This window comes from Hoplias malabaricus, chromosome 2, assembly GCF_029633855.1.
Source record: "Hoplias malabaricus isolate fHopMal1 chromosome 2, fHopMal1.hap1, whole genome shotgun sequence".
NCBI classification, from domain to species: Eukaryota; Metazoa; Chordata; class Actinopteri; order Characiformes; family Erythrinidae; genus Hoplias; species Hoplias malabaricus.
Window position 1 is genome coordinate 68,350,639 of NC_089801.1, and position 20,681 is coordinate 68,371,319.

At 40.6% G+C, this 20,681-nt stretch overlaps 1 protein-coding gene across 2 annotated transcripts; it reads right to left on the reverse strand.

Moving 5' to 3' along the window:
* Positions 1 to 844: 844 nt before the first annotated feature.
* Positions 845 to 19,616, reverse strand: eif5b (eukaryotic translation initiation factor 5B). Of its 2 annotated transcripts, XM_066661175.1 has the most exons (25): positions 19,495 to 19,547; positions 18,532 to 18,628; positions 16,091 to 16,213; positions 15,915 to 15,990; positions 15,030 to 15,696; positions 14,600 to 14,811; positions 14,004 to 14,154; positions 13,756 to 13,848; positions 13,578 to 13,664; positions 13,232 to 13,300; positions 12,799 to 13,112; positions 11,379 to 11,486; positions 11,162 to 11,272; positions 10,971 to 11,038; positions 10,711 to 10,852; positions 10,327 to 10,458; positions 9,113 to 9,295; positions 8,572 to 8,733; positions 8,326 to 8,457; positions 7,211 to 7,342; positions 6,534 to 6,610; positions 6,280 to 6,444; positions 5,856 to 5,994; positions 3,659 to 3,820; positions 845 to 3,367 (listed from the first exon to the last, which is right to left on the reverse strand). In XM_066661175.1, the coding sequence occupies exons 2-25, from the start codon at positions 18,534 to 18,536 to the stop codon at positions 3,260 to 3,262; spliced, it is 3,618 nt and encodes a 1,205-aa protein (XP_066517272.1). In that variant the 5' UTR covers positions 18,537 to 18,628; positions 19,495 to 19,547; the 3' UTR covers positions 845 to 3,259. The 2 variants fall into 2 exon arrangements, with proteins under 2 accessions (XP_066517272.1, XP_066517271.1); XM_066661174.1 differs by lacking the exon at positions 18,532 to 18,628 and having other exon boundaries at positions 19,495 to 19,616.
* Between the last annotated feature and the right edge of the window lie 1,065 nt (positions 19,617 to 20,681).

A 20,681-nucleotide genomic window follows, 5' to 3' on the forward strand; every position in this document is an offset into this window, starting at 1 on the left:
ATTTAAGTTCCTAACTTGTGTTTGTTGATAGTCAGAAAACATGTTTTTTCTTACTAATTCAAGGAATAAGGTTTAAAAGACCGTTGGTCCCCTCCCCCCCAACGGTGTTCGGAAACTGTTGTCCACCAGTGACGTCACGGTTGCGTTCAAGAATTTCCGTAGCGAGCACAGGTTTTTCCGTCAATTTAATAAAATTGTCAGTTTTAAAGCAAATTAAGCTGCTATTTTCATTTTAATTCATACTTATATATGTCAGTAACTAAAATAATGTGAAATATTCATGGAGGTCCATTAAGTGGTGCTTAGCCTTTAACTGAATTAGTTAACTCTCAGCATTACCGTACAGTGCTGGACTAAAGCCTCCAGAAATTAAATTGCATCTGTACTATCACTGTAATACAGAATGTAGCAAATCATATAGCTTGTGTGCTCAGCCATAGGATAATGAGCACTTCTTTATAAAATTACACGATATTTAAAGTACATTCACCACCTGCAAACAGCTTTTTCTAAAACAGTAAATAAGTAGTGAAAGACTTTTAATCCAAACTTCAAACTGAAAGCACCTCTACTAGAATTTAACAACTATAACATAGGACTAGACGGACAGAGCATATATATAATTTTTAATTTTTCCAGGTCACAACCTTCACAATCTGCTCAAACGGCAGGTGTTTCAGGCATCAACACATTCATAATCTCTTTGTGTAGTAACTTTGCGCTGAGGCCTTTTTGTAAATCTGGCTCCTATTAACACCAGTGTGAGTTATTCTGATTTGGCAAGTTTTTCTAGAATGGAGCAATTCACACAAAACCACCCCAAATCACTTTGTGTACATCAAAACTATTTATTTACACAGATTTAAAAGATAAAAATAAAGTGGTACCCCACTCCGTTAAAGAATCATCTGATCTTATCCGAGCCTGCCCCTAACATGAAATTTAAAAAGCATTTTGAACAGGGACAAAACGATCCTCGACACTTAATAATCATCAGACATTACAATAAGCTAAGAAAGCAGAGATGACAAAGGGCCATACTAAGGTTTTCTTTCCAAAACACAAAGTGACAGAACCTTTGGGTCCAGGAGGAACTGAGCTTTTTTCCACATGTTAACACACTAATACAGAAGCTTCACTTTTACGAGTTTTGGTAGCTGCGTTTTTTTCCCTCCCAGTTGTACGACCAGAACCTCATGCAACAGGCGTGAATGGGATAGCAGTAATGATTCTTGCTGACTGGTTAAAGCAACACTACAGTGTAATTCACTTTTACAACACTGTTCTGAAATTAAGGCCAATGGGGGAAGGATGGGGTGGTTTCCTACCCTCTTATAAAAGTTACATAGAGCAGTTTCTGTAGTATTACGAATTCACCCTTTTACAGGTCTGTGGAGCTTCACAATGATTTTCAAATCGTGTCCCTTTTACAAATAAAAAAGTGGTTTTTACAATGTCATGCTGTTATCTAAACTGAGCTAACAAACAGGATAGCTTAGCCAATTTAGAAACGGTCTGTACTGTATATCATTATACAGGACGTTCTAGTGTAAATATGACATCCTTATTTTACTACCAGCCAACTATGAAATAAAATGAAAATTTTTTATATTAAATAAAAAAATTTGAAGTCATCCCTCAAGTATAAACTTAAATAATTCCTGCCTAGTTCTGGATATCATCATCATCATAAGGGGGCTTATTAATCTTCAAACCACTGTTTGTAAGGTAAACATAGGCTCATTTTTCATATATGCCAGTGTTCCTTTTATGCAAATAATTAAGTAATATTACTATCATGGCTCTCACAAGATTAAGTGGAAAACAAAAGTAGGATGGTACTCTGTTCCTGTTTGAGTCAGTTTTGTAAATCCCACTGTAAAGAAAATAAATTCTCCAATGCTTATTATTTGGCAAACTGTTCAGAATGAATCACTGGGTAACATCCTGCTGGCTGTGTCCTTTCTAAACATGTTCTCAATCACCAGACGTTATGCAGAGGTTTCTCAAGATGTTTCCGACTCAGCAGGTAAGTGATAATGTGTGAACCAAACCCACTATTAGAACAAACACTTTCCACATACAACCGTGTCTATAAATATTCCATCTCTTTATTGGTGCTGATTTTATATCTCCATTTATTGAGTCGAGGGATGCCTTTTCCTAAGCTCGCACTTTAACTCTCTCAGTAAAGACGACAACAGGCACAAGGCAGATTCAAGAGAGTTGTGGCAAAGGGCTTGGGTCATGATACTGGCTGATAGAGATGTACCTCCCAAAAAAAAAAAAAAAAAATAAAAAAATAAAAAAGGAGAATAAAAGGCTTGCATTCCAGGTTAAAGGGGGAAGAATATAAAGAAAATAAACACTGATGAGATTCAATTCTTTTCCAGATATCTAAAATCCTGGTTTAAGACTCCAGCAAAGCAAAGTGTAAGCTACACTTCTCAACATTTTTTTCTCTCTGCTATATCATTTTTGTTGTTGTTGGTGTTGTTTGGTTTTTCCTGGGAACAACCAAATGTGTTTTATAAAATCACCAGGCTAAAATTGTGCCTGGGAATCTGGCAATAACTACAGAAACACATCATCATAAATCAAACAAGACCACGTAGCTGGTGTCCATTAATTTTCATTAGCCACATTGCTAATGCTAAGCTTGATGCTAATAATCACTGACAACAGGAGCCAGTTAGCATTATTAAAGCTAAACCATGCTAACCGATCCTCACTGTCTTTTGTTTATCATCAGCTACATTTGGGAAGAACTAACTAATAATTAGCACCTCCAGTGGAGAGTAAGCGTCAGTGTCCGTCTGAAGAAGCAGCTGTTAAATGAAGGAATTAAATTGATCAGAAAGAACAGGCACGTTCGGAATATTGTGTAAATGTTTCTCTAACCTTTTTTGTCTAACAGATCACTGTTAAAACAGTGGTAATAGTTCAGTTTCTCACAGAAAAACACTTTCATATTTTTCTCTCTTCTTTTTTTGTGCTCTCCACCACTCCAAGGGAGAGGAAGGGGACAGGAGGAAGGGCATGTGCTTGACCCTGCTCACTCCCTCAAGTATCTCCCTGTGTGTCTGTGGAAAAAGGTTCGTATCATTTGTAAGAAACTAGTAGCAACACTTATGACTCCTTGACCACAGATGAACATAGGAGTGCGCATAGTATGGTTGGGGTGTGTGTGTGTGTGTGTGTGTGTGTGTGGTCGTCTCAGCTTGTATGTCAGTTTAGAAGTTGTGTTTTTTTTTTTTTTTCAGATGATTTCAAATGTCTTCTTCAGCTCCATAATGAGCTGCCAGTCAGATTTCTGCATCTCATCTCGGAACCAGTTCTTCAAAGCATCAATGGACTGACGAGTAATCTGCGGAAACAAGAGTGAAATACACTTAACAATTCATCTTTATTCCAGTAATAACTGATTGGGTCGAGCTAAATTCTTCACCTCAGTTCTCTCAGTGACACTTTCAGGATAAGTCACGTGCTGAATATGTTTTCCATTATTTCTAATAATATAAATTGAGTTTAAATGGATTCATTAAGTCAACAGAGAGTCTATAACGCTGAGTAAATTCCCGTGTATTAATGAAGCTAGGTTTGTCAGTCCAAAAGTCTCATTTCCTTAGTTGCATTTAGTTTAAGACTTCATCCTTACCTTGCTAACTATGATATCAACTGCCTCAAAATGACGGCCAAACATCTTGGGCGCCTCTCCAGGAATAGGCTCGATCTTCACACAAATCTCCTGGCCCTTTTTGGCAGTGTCTACAGGTTTGTGGTTCACCTCGATACTGGTCACAATGCCAATGTCTACAAACTGAAAGTGCAAGAGAAATCAGAGGCTAAGGTTATTAAAAATCAGAGGACACTGGAACATATTTATAAGCAGGAATTGGAATAAAGCTTTTCCAATGCAATAAATAAATAAATAAATATTGTGTTTCATATTTTTGTGTGCGTGATTTAGATTCACAGGGACAATCTGTCTCACTTCACACGTTAAGAAAAATGCAATCTGTTCTGCATGATAAACATGGAACTGAATCTGTTAAATCACAGTTTACAAAACATTTGCCAAAAATATAAAAGAGGGGTGAACACATATTAAATACCCTATCCAGTACAAATAAAGTTTTTATCCATGTTAACATGTCTGTGTGGTGTTGTATATGTGCTAGATGTACCATGCACAAAATAAGCAGTCAGCACCAAGGCTGAACATTTCCTTTTTGAAACTGCAGTGTTCCAAGGATTCGAACAGCCTGGGTTTTTTTTACATCATAAATCTAAGGTAACAGTCCTGTAAATATGCAATGCAGGGATTTTCAAACTGCAGGTGAGAGACAGAGGACTTACATATTCACAGATTCACAATACTGAATGAAGGTGAAAGTGGAATTCCACCGGAAAAATTTTAAAGGCTGCAGGGGGTTTATTTTCAAACGACTTAAAATGTAATTCTGGTTAACAGAGTTGAGTTACTGGGGATTTCACTGATGAGTAGAGGGAGACCCTCTATTTGCAGCTGTACAACTATATGCTCACAGAAAATTAGTCTGTCTGAATTAGTGTTGGGCGGCACGGTGGTCGCAGTCACACAGTTCCAGGGACCTGGAGGTTGTGGGTTCGATTCCCGCTCCGGGTGACTGTCTGTGAGAAGTGTGGTGTGTTCTCCCTGTGTCCGCGTGGATTTCCTCCGGGTGACTATCTGTGAGGAGTGTGGTGTGTTCTCCCTGTGTCTGCGTGGGTTTCCTCCGGGTGACTGTCTGTGAGGAGTGTGGTGTGTTCTCCCTGTGTCTGTGTGGGTTTCCTCCGGGTGACTGTCTGTGAGGAGTGTGGTGTGTTCTCCCTGTGTCTGCGTGGGTTTCCTCCGGGTGACTGTCTGTGAGGAGTGTGGTGTGTTCTCCCTGTGTCCGAGTGGGTTTCCTCCGGGTGACTGTCTGTGAGGAGTGTGGTGTGTTCTCCCTGTGTCTGTGTGGGTTTCCTCCGGGTGACTGTCTGTGAGGAGTGTGGTGTGTTCTCCCTGTGTCTGCGTGGGTTTCCTCCGGGTGACTGTCTGTGAGGAGTGTGGTGTGTTCTCCCTGTGTCTGTGTGGGTTTCCTCCGGGTGACTGTCTGTGAGGAGTGTGGTGTGTTCTCCCTGTGTCTGTGTGGGTTTCCTCCGGGTGACTGTCTGTGAGAAGTGTGGTGTGTTCTCCCTGTGTCCGAGTGGGTTTCCTCCGGGTGACTGTCTGTGAGGAGTGTGGTGTGTTCTCCCTGTGTCCGCGTGGGTTTCCTCCGGGTGACTGTCGGTGAGGAGTGTGGTGTGTTCTCCGTGTCCGCCTGGGTTTCCTCTGGGTGCTCCGGTTTCCTCCCACAGTCCAAAAACACATGTTGGTTGGTGGATTGGTGACTCAAAAGTGTTGGATAATACTGAATAATGAATTAGTGTGTCTGAATAAAGTCCAACCACAAAAGTGTAAGAAAAAACTGCCATATTTCCTCTTTCAAAAATTTATATTCTTCAAACCTTAATATTTTGTATAATCGTTTGTAATTTTGCACAGCCAACCAATCTAACAGCCAACCATTACCACAATTTCTTTGAGATTTGTAAAAGTGTTTCCATTGTAGCTGTGTGTACCCCATGGATCACTTCTGAGTCTCAATACAGAAACACTAACATGGAAATTTGTCACTCCTAAAACTACTCTGCACTCCTAAGCTTCTTGTATTTCTTGTTTTTGGACGTGGTTTTTCCAAAGATATTACATAACGTGGCATTTATGTTGGTGCCACGTTCGTATTATAAGGCATAAAAAAAGATTCACACTTTAAATAGCTCATCCCAAAACCCTAGTTCCATAGACTGACCCCTTTGCTGGGCACACAAAGCGGTGTGCCTGTCTTCAGGATCCCAGCTTCCACAGTCACTCCCATGACGATGGGGTCTCTGGAGTTAAAGATGAACTGAGGCAGGATTCGCAGCTTACAAGGAAACACGGCTATGTTCCTATCAAAGGGGGCACACAATATCATTAAGGAGTGCTTTTGCAAGATATATTTGGGAACAATATCAATATATATTTGGGGACATCAATATCTATTTATGGAGCTTTGAGTCTAACAAGCTAGCATGTCAAAATATAAAAGTGTTACTCAGCTCTACAAATGGGGGAAAAAAGTAGGCTAAAAGCCGCACTTTTAAAAGCACAATGTTTAAAACACATATTGCATTACAGGCTTGTCACCCGACTATGTATGCGATTAGGGGACACACTATATTCTATTTTCATACTTGAACTCATCCTGTTTCTGTTTCTTATAGTCTTCTCTGTATTTGGTGAAGGCATCAAACAGATGGTAGATGATCTCAGCACTGAAGATTCGAACACCCAGACTGTCAGCCATCTCCTGAGAGTCCCTCTCTATCTTCACATCAAACGCTAGAATCACAGCATACCTGTGGATAAAGAGTGAGAGTGGAAACATTCAGTGGAATATAGATATAATAAAAATTGTTGAAAGAACTGATATAAGGCCAGTACATACTGTGGGTCGTGCTCCAGCATAGTAGACGCCTTCATGACATCTTTCTTATGAACAGGACCAATATTAATGCCAGAATACTACAACAAAAAGAACAGAAGATCTCCTTACTTCAATGCTATCATCAATTACTGGCTCAAATTAGCCTAATGCAATTTCTGATAGGGCACTTGCGGCTTCTGCTTCTGAAGTGCAGGAACCCCCCCCCCCATAAACATACATTAACCCATTATAAAAAACAAAACCAAATTTTCCACTGTTAGAAACATTAGTGTGTATTCAAATCACTGAATAATGCGAGATTGAAATATTGGCTTATACAGCCGCCTCGTACACAGAAATGCCATCACTATGGCAACATTTACACCGCTGCAGTCTCCTGTGTACTGTTGCCAATTCATCTATGAGACACTGAACAAGGTCAACATATAAACAGCAATACACTTTAAAGTACCTACTTCAATTTATCTCCAGACTCTCCTGCTACAAAAGCTCAGAAGGCACCAAGGCTAAGAGTCAGAAGTACAAAGGTGGTCTAGTGTGTGTGTGTGTGTGTGTATATATATATATATATATATATATATATATATATATATATATATATATATATATATATATATATATATATATAGGAGGTAGAGCTTTAAAGGAGGTTTGCAAATGTAAGTTCTGGCACTCACAGGCACTTTGGATGTGCGCAAGAACTCCAGTAGAGCTTCCAGAGAGCCAAGGGTTGAGGCCTGCACGTAAACACCCTTCTCTTCCAGCTTTATTGCATTCAGTGTCTGCTTCAGCTCCCGGATCAACTCATCCTACACAGACAGACAAAGAAACCGTCACCGGGATATGGTGCACATTCCTACAAAGTTCAGCCATGTCCATAGTGCTCTGAAAATGTGTTTTTTTATTTATTTATTTTTCATTATTACAAAAGTAATCTCTCAGCCAGGATACATGATCTAAATTACAAATACAATAAGGCAGACAGTAGTACAAGACCAGAGACAATATAAAGGAGAGAGAGACAAGTCTTTGAAGACAACAAAACTGCAACTGCTCAATGTAAACTGATGACCAAATGTCACCATTTCTATTGCTTGATTCAGCTTTCCTAAAAAGATCTTGTGTACACAGCATCTCCTCAGTTTCTCCAATTAGCCTCAGTGTTAGTGTAAGGTTTTCCTCATCTAAAAGGAACAGTGTTGAAGACTCCCCCCAAGAACCTACCACTAACTTCCAGTCACAAATAGTTTTTCCCCTTTCTGACAAATTTATGAATGCTTCTCTTGAACCAATTCTCTCTCCAGTGCTTTAGTCACTGCCAAATGCGCGGTATAGTGCATGCAAAGCCTGTTCATGTCTGATATATATTTTAAAATATACTCGTGTATATGTTTAACTTTTGTATAACTAACTTAAAGGGGACATATTATACCCCTTTACCACAAGATAGCACACTTCCCAGAGGGTCCAATGCTGTGACCGGAGAGACTCGGATGAAGAGGCGAGACAATCCTCAAGTGTCTACACTACATGTATGATGCATTTCATCCCATGTTTTCAGATGACAAAATATGACTGGGTTGTTTTATTTCAGATTGTTTGTGGAGCTCCAGGACTCCAAATTTGTGTTCTCATATACTGCATTTTTTAAAAATATTATTTCAAGGCCTTCAAGGCTAACAGTACAAGCGCTACAGATGCAACACAGTGGCTTCAGCTGAAATTTTGACCAATGTAGGCACAATAACTTGACTATTTATGAGTCTACTAGAATCAAAGTAAAAAGACTCACCCTCAGTACAGGTATTTCATCCTCTTTATGGGCCACCAGCAGGGGCAGGCCAGCAAGAGTCTTCTCCAGATCCTTCCCTAGAATCTTCACTCCCTGAGACGTGCACACTTCCTTATGCTTCTCATACTGATTCTGCAGAGGGAGAGAGAGAGAGATCATTTTGTAAATATATAAAATACTTATATAACTTGCGTGCTTACATCTGTTTAAAGCAGGCAAAAGAAACAATAAAATAGCTAGGCATACTTTGACCCGAAGCTCTTTGAGAGGTGGGGGTAGCAGTAGTCCTCGGATCTGGGTGATGATGGGCCCTTCAACGCCAGGAACAATGATGGTGTCACCCTCCCTCAGACGCCCATTGATCAGGATTACATCTATTGTGGTGCCCATTCCAGGAAGAGCTTTCACCTAGAGTATGTGGGTACATATGAGGATTATAACCGGATCTTCAAGTTACCGAGCATTTTAAATCAATGAGTGAATAAGTCAGGTCCAGTGAGTCACAGCACTGCTGTATCACATCTAAATTAACAATAAACACCTCAGAAACAAGGGAAAACAGTCATTAGTCATTCAGGAGTGTAATGTCCTGATTATTTGGGGCATTTACAGCAGGGATTAATTAAAATGTAACTCAATGATTCAGCTGACATCTGCCTTCAGAGTACAACAGTGCAGCTGCTATTGCTTCATATGATTTCATACCAAACTTGTTTTGATGTGAAAGCAATTTGTTGACAATATGCCAAACTGTTGCAAATATACTACGATTAAAACCTGTCCTCACCTCCATGACCTGTGCACGGAGCTCATCGCAGTGAGCCAGCCTGCGGGCCAACATGGTCTGAGTCAGCTCCACCAACAGAGCAATCAGGTTCCCCATGCCATCGCCCGAATGAGCAGAAGTGGGCACCAAAGACACAAAGGTTCGTGGATCCTTATTCTCATAGAACAGAGCAGCATTCAAACCCTGCACAAACAAACACACAAAGTTTCAATATTTGCTACAATGTTGCCACAAAACAAAAAGCCCACTGAGCGTGTAAGTGTATCAGATGAATATTACAGTCTATAACAGTTGATATCATTCCAAAAGAGCCATTGATGTCTAACTGATTAATGCATGTCCAATATTAGGTGTAGGATTCATTAGATACATCACAACTCCATTCAGTCTCAATTCAAGGGGCCACAATGTGAATATAAATGCAACGTTAATGAGCGTTAATGCATTATTACTTATTCTTTCTATAGCCTACATCAGGGGTATTTAATTAGAATTCATTAAGGTCCAGTTAGAGAAAATTTTCCCAAGCCAAGGTCCGGAACATAAGGTATAACTTGCTTCATGATCAGTGCCATATCCTGCATGTTAAAATAACCCCGTAGTTATAGCAACAAGATTTAATAATTACATACAACAAATAATTTAAATAAAATGTCCTTTTTCTCATTTACAAATAAAACAATGATGCATATTTAAAATAAAGTCCATAACATCTTTTGTAATTGCAGTTGACTTTACTGCTTTTCCTTAACCAGCAAGCTGATTGGCTCTAATTGCTTAATGTTTCGTCGTTCCAAAAGAGCTTTTATCATGTCCCTTGGGTTATTTTTACAGACCCCAGGACAGTGGTGTCTGGAGCCCTGCCCAGCGGAGATCATAATGCTCAGATCTGATTAGTTGAGTAGTGATATGCAGAAACAGATGCGATTAGTCTGCGAGTTTCCTGAAGCGCCAAACCTGAATCGTAATGACTTGAAGACTCACATTACTTAAAGCAAACACTGTTCAAAATTAAACAGCTCTTCCTATCCGGACCCGGACCGCCAATTCGTGACCCCTGGCCTACGTTATAATTTTGTTTCAGCCCTACCCATCATCAAGTCAACTGATATTCAGATCTATAGTAAGGATAGTAATCTCCAAACTGATAAAATGAATGATTTCCCATTGTTCAAACGTCTCGGGGATTCAGAGGAAGGACCGTGTGAACACACCTGCTGGGCAAACTCCACAATGACGGCCTTGGCTCGCTCGTCAAACTCGTCTTTTGTGTTTTTCTTCTGCTTCTTCAGGGTGGCCACCACATCTGTATCTGGACTCCTCTTCCAGTCATACAGACGGTCAATCTGAAAGAGACACAGAGAGACATGAGACAAAATGAACTTCCAAGAACCAAGACCCGACCTTGGATCAGTACAATGAGCTCCTTCATGGTGCTGAGAAAAGGACGACTGTTTGACTTTCAGCCAGAGGGAGCACATATAACCTTCGAGACTGAAACCACATATTAAACAAGCAAAACCGGATCAAGTTATCCAAGATAAAACACTGGTCCTTTACAGACCGTCTGATCTGAGCAGTATGGAAAGCAGATGTACCTTGTTGAGGGCTACAATGAAGGGGCACTTCTTCTCCTTCAGCAAGTTGATGGACTCAAGAGTCTGGGGCTCCAGGCCATGCATTATATCTACCACCAGGATTGCAATGTCGCATAGGGAGCTCCCCCTGTTTCTCAGATTACTACAAGAGGATTGTGGGAAGAGAGATAGAAAAATATATTAATTTTGAGATTTAAACATTCAACCCACAATAAATAAATCTGTTTTGTGTATACATATACTAGTTGATCACGGTTTACCTGAAAGACTCGTGTCCTGGTGTGTCAATGATAAGCATTCCTGGAATCTTTATACCGTCCCTCTCAAACTGAAATAGAAAAATAATTACATTCGTGTCACCGAAACATTTTTTCTTATAACTGAAGTAATTTCACATATCCACAGCACTTCATCGTGGCCTGTGTGAGAGTCTGTTAAATAAGATACTCACATTTTTTACCATCTTGGTTTGCTCTGTGATGGTTTCCAAGGGAACATTGGTGGCACCAATCTGCTGAGTGATTCCACCTGCCTCACCATCCTGTACATGTGTGTGTCGTAGCTGCAGACAAGAAACACGATTTATTATACATTTACGCTGCTGTAATATTCTGGTTTGCTAAAAGGACGTTTCCAAACGGAAAGGATGGGCTACACAGTCTACACACCTTATCCAAGATCTTGGTTTTCCCTGTGTCGACATGCCCAAGCACACACACCACAGGGGCTCTCAGCTTGTCTATGTTGATGTTCTTCATGTTCTCTTGTCTTCGTTTCTACAACAGACCATACGTTCCATAAACATAAAAATAATTCTTACATATATCAAAACTCTTTCTAGAAATATACAGAATTGATGGACAAAAGATTATAACCAAAGCCTTAAAGGCTAAGCACCAGCTCTATGAAAGTGTCAAACAAATAAATACAGTGGAATTTGAGTTCCTAACTTGTGTTTATTGATAGTCAGAAAACATGTTATTTCTTACTAATTCAAGGAACAAGGTTTAAAAGACCCCCCCCCCCCCCCAAAACAGGCGTCTTGCCTGTGACGTAGATGGTGGACAACAACTCTAGAAGTTGCACTTAATTTAATGCAAAATGACGAAAAGGTGTGTTGTTTTTGGCTGCAATCATTCAATGTACAGTGGGACATCTGTGTACAAATGGCCCAAAGATCCCAAAATATCCAGAAAATGGACTAAATTTGTCAACTTTAAACGGGCACTTTGGAAAGGACCATCCGCTCACTCCGTTATCTGTAGCTCATTTCACTGGCGCTTTTCCAACAATATGGGCATGTAAGGACACCAACGAAAGGTGTTCAAGAGCCTCTGTAACATGGAGGTAAACAGGGTAAGGACACTCACTTCGCCTGTTTTAGTTGGTGTTAGTTAACGTTAGCTTGACTTGCTAAACTCGGTGGCTCAGATTATACTCGGCTACGTAGCTGCATTACGGAGGTTTATAGTGTCGGATGAATTCGAGTTCGACTTCGATCACATTTACAAGAATAACGGTACCTCTTAATTTCAGTTTAGCTTATTGCTAGGCTATTGTAATGAATAATGTTGGTTATTTAGCTAGATACTGTCACAACAGTCAGTCATAACGGTGTTTTACTGCGGCAATGTTCAGCTGTTGTCCACCAGTGACGTCACGGTTGCGTTCAAGAATTGTCGTAGCGAGCTCGGGTTTTTCCGTCAATTTAATAGAATTGTCAGTTTTAAAGCAAATTAAGCTGCTATTTTCATTTTAATTCATACTTATATATGTCAGTAACTACAATAATGTGAAATATTCATGGAGGTCCATTAAGTGGTGCTTAGCCTTTAAGAAGACTTTGTATTTTTCCATAAGCAAGATGAGCCATTCAGCCTGTACTATTGTGAAGGTCAAACCGGGACAAATGGAACTGATCAGTTTGAAAACCCATCAATACAGAAAACCGAGCTATCACACAAAAACATTTTAAGCAGCACCATCAGCCCATAAATCAGCATCAACTAAATCAGCATTTGTGCAGCATCAACAAATTTTGAGTATTAAATTGTACTAAGTATGTATAGGCCTTTAACTTGTGTGTACCTCTATACGTTTCTTAGCCTTGTCGTAGAGCCTCTCCTCTTTGCTTCGGTCATCGTCTGAGTCGCTCTCACTGCTCGACTCTGAGCTAGGCTCTTTCCTGCTCTTCGTCTTGGTCGTCTGGCTCACCTCCTCCTCCTCCTCCTCACTCTCCTCATCACCTTCCTCCTCCTCGTCCTCTTCCTCATCATCTTCCTCGTCTTCTTCATCCTCTTCGTCCTCGTCACTTCCGTTCTCCTGCTCAGCAGGGGCAGAGGGTTTGTGGGCTGGCTGAGGAGCAGTTGTCTCTTTCACCTCAATGTGGACTTTCTTTAGCTCTGGGGTTGCAACAAATGAGTATGAGCAGATACCTATAGATATCGGGACTGATGGCTATTTTAAGTATTAATTATTAAGTATTTTTAGTATATGCGCTAATCAAGCAAACTAATCCTACCCCTCTCCTCATCGCTGGCCATTGCTTCCCAGTCTTCCAAATCTGCAGCTTCAGGATTTGGCTGGGCCACTGAAAGATAATTATAAAACAAAAAAAAACAATAAGTATATCTTATTAAAGAAAATACTCTTCTGCAATATTACATCAAAGATTACTTATTAGTTTAAAGGACCTGTCCCAGTAATTGCACATGATTAGACAGACACAGAATACGTTTTTTTTGGGTCAAAGCTTACTGAGGTAATTTTTGTGCATTTGCTTATAATTATTCAGAGATTTTTTCTCATTTAGTTGTTACATTCATCTCTGTCATTACCATTAGTAACATGGATATTTCCAAAAATACCTGGCTCATCAGCAGGAGCATCCACTTCCATCTTTGTCAAGATGGGCTGAGCCACTTCTGATGTGGGTGATGTCACTTCTGAGGTTTCTGAAGGTGGGAGGAGAAAACCAAGCTTAGTTTCTGTACAAGATGCACCAAGTGACACCAGAACCGTAACCTCTCAAGGGATTAAAGTTACCTTCAGGAGTTTGTGCTGTTGGCTTCTTTTTTCTCTTGTCTGAGTAAACAGGCTTCTTCTTTGGCACTGAGTCTTTGGATGGCACTTCAACACCTAAAATATTTTCAGAATTCGGATTAACCTTATTGTTACCTCTGCATCAAAAGACACACAATGACAACACTTCAGCTTATTGCAAAGCCCAATGACATGCTGGACACTACTATATTTGACTAATTTCCCTTTCTCTCTGTGAGTGTGTGTGTCACCTTGGGCCTGCAGTGCACGCAGTGTGGCCTCTGCCCGAGCCCGAGCTTCTCTCTGTGCCTTGGTCAACAGCTTGCCCTCTTTCTTTAGTCTCTCCTTTCTTTCCTTGTCCTTCAGTTTCTTCTTCTCCCTCCTTTCTGCTTCCAGTCTCTCCTGCAAATAAATAAATAAATAAATGAATGCTGCTGCTTGAGAAAACCGTGCACAATCACAGTGACATCTGCAGAAATTAACTGGATGCTATGGAAAGAATTACAATATCTGTTTATGAATAAAATACTTCTAAATTATTCTGCAGATAACCTAGAGGATATGTTCTAACTCTTTTCCAGGAGTTGACACACTTTGTTCAAGACATGAACAAGAAGCTACTATCACAGCAGCGTCCTACACCTGTCTAAACAGCCCTGTTCACAATGACCAGTTTCAGAACCTGTTCCTTTATATGAGAATGAGCCACAGCTCAGATCAGGGTGAGAGCGCTGGAGGAGCAGAAGCTCTGGTTTGTATTTTTACTTGATTCCCTTTGATCTGCACTCATTGTGTTTCATCATGGAAACAGCAGCACTGTGGAGAAAAATTGCATTGCTTAACGAACCTGCTCCAGTCTCTGTGCCTCCAGTTCAGCCAGGCGTCTCTCTCGCTCCTCTTCCTCTCTCTTGGCCCGCTCTTCCTCCTCCTTCATCCGGGCCAGAGCTTCTTGCATGGCCTTTACAGCGGCTTTACTTGGCCCCTTCTTCTTCTCCTTCTCTTCCTTCTCACCCTTCTTCTTTTTCTTGTCTTTCTTCTTCTTCTCCCCCTCAGCTTCATCTGAAGCAAAGCAATGATGTCAGTAATGGCAGCTTCTACTGTAAACAGCTTTCTATATAATATTCAAAATAGATTGAATACGAATAGGTTTTACTTTTATTTTACTGCTAAAATAATTCATTATGAAGGAGCTACCTTAAGCTACAACAGAGTAAAACATTTAAATGATTCTGCGGTACATCATTTTCATAAGCTGAGGGATATCCTAAATAACATACCTTCCACTTCTGCTGCCTCTTGCTCTTCTGGAACAGCTGGCTCTGCTTTTTTACTTTCTGTAGGTGGAGCTGCATCATCCTTGGCCCCTTCCTTGACCACCTCCTTCTTTGCTGTCTCTTCATCCTTCTCCTTCTTTGCTCTAATCTTCGCTCGCTCCTCCTCCTTCTTCTTCCGATCCCTCTCCTTCTTCTCTGCTTTTTTCTGTGCCGCAGTTTTCATTTTGAAGGAGCTGTCATCGTCTCCGGCTTCTTCGTTGTCGCTTTCAACTTTCGCCTTTGCTTTTCCTTTCTTTTTCTGTTTGCGGCTGGCCCTCGAGTCATCATCCGACTGCTCGCTGTCGTCCCCTCCACCCCCACCCTTCTTTGCACCTCCATGTTCAACATCATCCTCCGAGTCGGAAGCTTCTTTCCTGTCTCCTTTCTTTCCAGGCTTGGATTTCTGTCTCTTTTGTGAGCCCTCGTCATCAGAATCTGAAGCAGCCGGAGGAGCAGCGGGAGTCGCCAGCACCTTCTTGCCCTTCGCCCGGCTCTCGTTCTCCATGTCGTCCTTATCCTGATCTTCCTCACCCTGCTCATATTCTGGGCTGGCACGCTTGCCCTTTTTCGCCTTCTTCTTCTCAGCTTTCGTCAGCGCTGGCTCAGGGTCAGGTTCTTCTACGGATTCTGTCTGGAGACAGGGGATGCGTAAAAATGTCATTATGAACAAGCCTATGGTTTATTCTGATTAACCATGTCGTTATTAATAAGAAAGCTATAACTGTCATCGATTAACAGAGCAAAAGACATCCAGCTAAAAGCCTGTACTCTCTAATGCCCATCTATGGACAAGGCATCATAACATTAGAGCAGTCACTATAGACTTAATCAGTAAAGAGTGCAAGTTACCTTAGCTGGTTCCTTTGCTTTTCCACCTTGAGTTTCAAGTGATAATTCCTCCAGTTCTTTCAGGATATCATCCTCACTGCAAAGCAACAAATCTCATTAAATCATCAACACGTTAAGGAAAAAAAAAACCTGTAAGTTCTGTAATCTCAGTGAAAATGGAGGAGGAACAGACTCACTCAAAATCATCTTTCTTTGCTGCTTTCTTTTTCTTGCTTTTTCCTTTGCTCTGTTCCTTGGCAGCTCCAGCTCCCTCAATCTCAGCTGCTAATGCATCAATGTCAATGCCGTCGTCTTTGGCACTGCAAAATTCAAACACGCCGAATCATCATACATGGACCATGTTTTTTTGTTCTTTAAACCACAGACAAACTGATACATAACCTGGCAAAAATAACCTATTAAAATATTTTAACTTGTGGTCTCCCAATGCAGGGAGAAAAGCTTTGGTGACTTTGCCCAATTTAACCCTCCACTGAAAGAATGAAAGTATTGAAGCTGAACTTGTAAATGGTTATAAAATTGTAACAATAAAGAGTAACAATTTCCATCCCAATATATGGAGACAGAGAGAGAGAGACAGAGAGAGAGAGAGAGAGAGAGAGAGAGAGACAGAAAGAGAGAGACAGAGACAGAAAGAGAGACAGAAAGAGAGAGACAGAGACAGAAAGAGAGAGAGAGATAGAGACAGAAAGAGAGAGAGAGATAGAGACAGAAAGAGAGAAAGAGAGAGACAGAGATACATGTATATTCACTGTTGGAACATAACTCAACTCTACTTGCCCTTATTAAAGTACCTCACACACTGGAAAAAAAAAAATTTAATAAATGTATTTCTCCTGTAGTGTCACTCTTTTGAAGACCAGGTTAAATGTGTGCATTTTAAGAGCACTGTTCTCATAGCATACACTTTCTACTAAATGATGTAATAACACTGTCATGAGAACACGAGAATACTCCAGTCCAACTAAAACACACAAAATAGTGTAAAACAGCCTACCATTATGACAGTAAACGTTGCTTAAAAGAAAACTATGACAGAACAAAGATGAACAGAGAAATTAATACCTGCACTCACTTGTCATGTTGCTGCCCATAATCTGAACCATAATAGTTTACAAATCTTAGCAATCATAACAACCACCAAGAGTCTGAACTGGTGCTAATGTCACAGCCACTGAAAGGAATGTTCTACAGCTCCTTACCTGAAGAAAAACTCAAGAGCAATAAATTAAAGGGCCAGCTGGATCCTTTATATACAGGAGCCTGAGGTCCTCCTTGCATACTGTTGCATCAGCAATGGAAAGCACTTTTCAGATGGAAGCAAATCACAGGATATAACATACACACCCACTTTCTTCAACAAATACAGAGTGTGGGTGTTGAAACTCACAAAGACCACCTAAATATGACTGGACAGGTGGAAAGAGACACTGCCAAGTAGGGATTCTGATCAATTGATCAGTTCAAGCATTGCATGGCTTGTTTTTAACACCGAATTACATTCAAAGTATAATAAACTTCCTATTTTTTTGTCATTGTGTTCCAGCAGTGCCCTTTAGCTTGTTAGACCTTGCTGCCTTCACGCAGGCTCACAGTACTTTAGATTATGTAGACGGCCTCATTTTAGAGCCTTTCAAGACAATAATTCATGTACTTCACAGTACTTTGTGGCATATTTTTTGAAACCAAAACTAGTTCATGCAGCATCAAACCCTGAGGTCACCGGTCACTACAGAGTACCTTCTCAGGAGCTTAGTTTAATCAACCGCTCCAGCTATATCTGCTAAGCATCAGACAGAGCCAAGTACAGCATCTCATTCATTGTCTGTGACCGTTTATGGGTAACGTGGTAAGGAACCAATCATTAAGAACTCAACCAGAGCTTACATCAGGCGCTTGGGCAAGAGCCCTACACCGCTGAGAGTGTTTATCCTTTTGCATTGGTGTTTGTGTCCCTATGCAATTACCCCATCAAACCACTAGGGCTGAATCACAAATATATGTTCCTCTACCCTGTGCAGCACACAATGTAGTGGTGTAGTAGTATGAGTTTTGTAAAATCCGTAAAGTGCAAAGTAAAAGTTTTAACGTTAGTGAGTAGGGAACTGAGCATTCCATGACGTCCAAACCCATGTAGAATTTCCATGAATTTCTAGCTATGTGCAGTCTCTGTAGTGTAATGGAATTTGTGCAGCTGCAGACCAATCACAGTCACTGCAGTCTGCACACACAGTTACATTTCTGAGCAGGTGCTGTGGGGTAGGTTTGCGTAGATGCAGGACCTACAGGCTGCCTACTCAGTAGGCTTGAAGCAAAAGCATAAACTGGCCTTTAGTCAAAACACTACACAAGGTAAACGGATACACAGCTATTTTTGTATATATCAGGGATTACATAGAAATCTCTATACTGAACTGCAACTTTCAACAACAGACAGAGGTACCGGACAGTCAGCACTCAGTATGTGTGGGTTCAACCTCAAACAAACAGCTTGAAAACATATTAAAAACTATACACATTTCTCCTGCATGGGAAAAGCACATGAGCTGCCCATAACTCGTAAACGCAGGGTAGGGTACTGAAAGCTGTGACAACATAGGAGTTCATATTTACGCACTGCATTATGGGACGAGTGGATATGTATCAGGTGGTCTCTGTCACAGCAGGGGAAGAACCTAGATGATGTGTGGAACTATTGATCATTGACAACATCTCTAAAAAAAAAAAAAAAAAAAAAAAAGAAACTGGTGCATATTTTCACATTCTTTTTTTTTCAATTTCACCGGCACCCGCTTTTAAAGACATCTCTATAAGTTATAGGTCTATCATTCCTGAGGTCCTCAGATTTTTAAAAAAACATTCTGAGACCTTAATTCAGAAAAACTGAGAACTGAGGACCTGTATTATCCACAGCAGTGAAACTCGCTGACCCCAGAGATGGTAAAAAAGCATTAGAAGTGACAAAAGTGACCAAACAGCATCCCACACAAGAGCAGCCTTCCGGAGACAATGAGGGGGCTTTACAATGAAAACGGATGATGTTGCACACACAGCTTACGAAAACGCTTAGAGAGGAGGGACACGCCAGTTGTTGGCCTTTTTTTTTTAGCGGTGTTTAATTCTGAACAGTATTTCTCAAGTGCTGCTGGGTTGTTCTAACGAGAACTACACACTAAAACGTGCGCTCTAGATAATGCCTAAAGGAAGCTGCTTCCCTCGCTGATAAGGCTCGGCTACAGTTGTTATCCCACACCATTAGCGGTAATGTCACGTTAATACACCGTTAAGAATGAGCCTTCTCTTAAACCAACGCATATCAAATACAAAGAGATGAGACACCGGGGATATACTTAGGGCTCAGTGCCGTTAGTAACAGAAGCGGTGTGTAGACGCTAAGCCCGGTAAAAGCAGGCTGTTAACTGACGCCAGCTAACACAACGTTAAGTGAAACGGGCCTGGAGGCTAAGCTAGCATACGTTTAAAAAGCCCCTTCTCTGTCTAGTACTTCATGCTCATGGTGTAAGCAGAGCCTGCATTTTCTCCCCACAGGAAGCTCAGACTTATCCGAACGATACTGTACCCGTCGTCTCCTTTATTCTTCTGTTTCTTCCCCATGTTGTGTGCTATAGCAGTGTCTCCTCGTCGCCGTGTGTAAGTCACTGCTTCTTGGCGCATATGGTCGGCTCTGTATGCACTGCGCATGCGTGCATCCTCAGGACAGTTCCGCAGATCGATAAGTCATTCGGACCGACCCAAGCAATAACGGAATATTGTTCAAACAGATCAGCACATCTCATAAACGTCATCAAATCACAAGAACGCATTTAAACTCTAGTACATATTTATAATCTACCTGCACAATTTATGCGCTGTGATATGTACATTATTATTGTAAATGTGTAGAGCTTCAGTTAATCACAGTTGTTTGCATATCTTTGGAGGGCGCCCTCGATTGCGCAACACCTGACTTGTTCACCCCCCCCCCCCCCGTCCAGCAAACCACATATGTACACATGAACACTTACTGATTAAACAAAACAATGTATATATATATATATAATTTATTTTTTTCAGTGTCCTGACCAATGATACAGGACTTGTGAATGAATGACAAAAAATTTAAGCACCAGTGCTGTGTCTGATCCACTCGTACCAGCACAACACATAAACACTGTGGACGCCGTGGACCTATATGATGCTGAGCAGGATGAAGATGTAATAAAAGATGAATTAATTAATAAAGTAATTAATTAATGTGTAACTGATGGTAAATACACCTTATAATACCCACTTTTTTGTTTTGTTGATGCACAGCCTGTATATATATTCTCCATAGATATGGATGAAAGGGGAAACACTAGGCCCAAGGCCTAGTGTGAATAAGAGTGGTTTACAGACATTGGGCTGGTAATGCTAAATAGTAGAATCTGCATTCTCTGGAATAATGGAGCAGCATCCAATACCTCTGAAATGAGCTGGAGTTCAATTTATGATCCTGAACTAATCATTTAACATAAGTAATTTATCTTGACAAAGTTCTAATAAATGCAAACATATCCACATTGCAATTTTCCTACAACTATTCCAAAGCCCTTCTGGAAATAAGGAAGTTTTTTTTACGATAGTAATAATGGGTAAAACAACCAATACCAACCAATAGTATAATATATACCACAAACCTGAAATATATAGTACAGGTGAATCAAAAGTCACAGAGCACGCTTTCATTCTTTGATATGCCACATGACCACCTTCCCATTGGAAAAA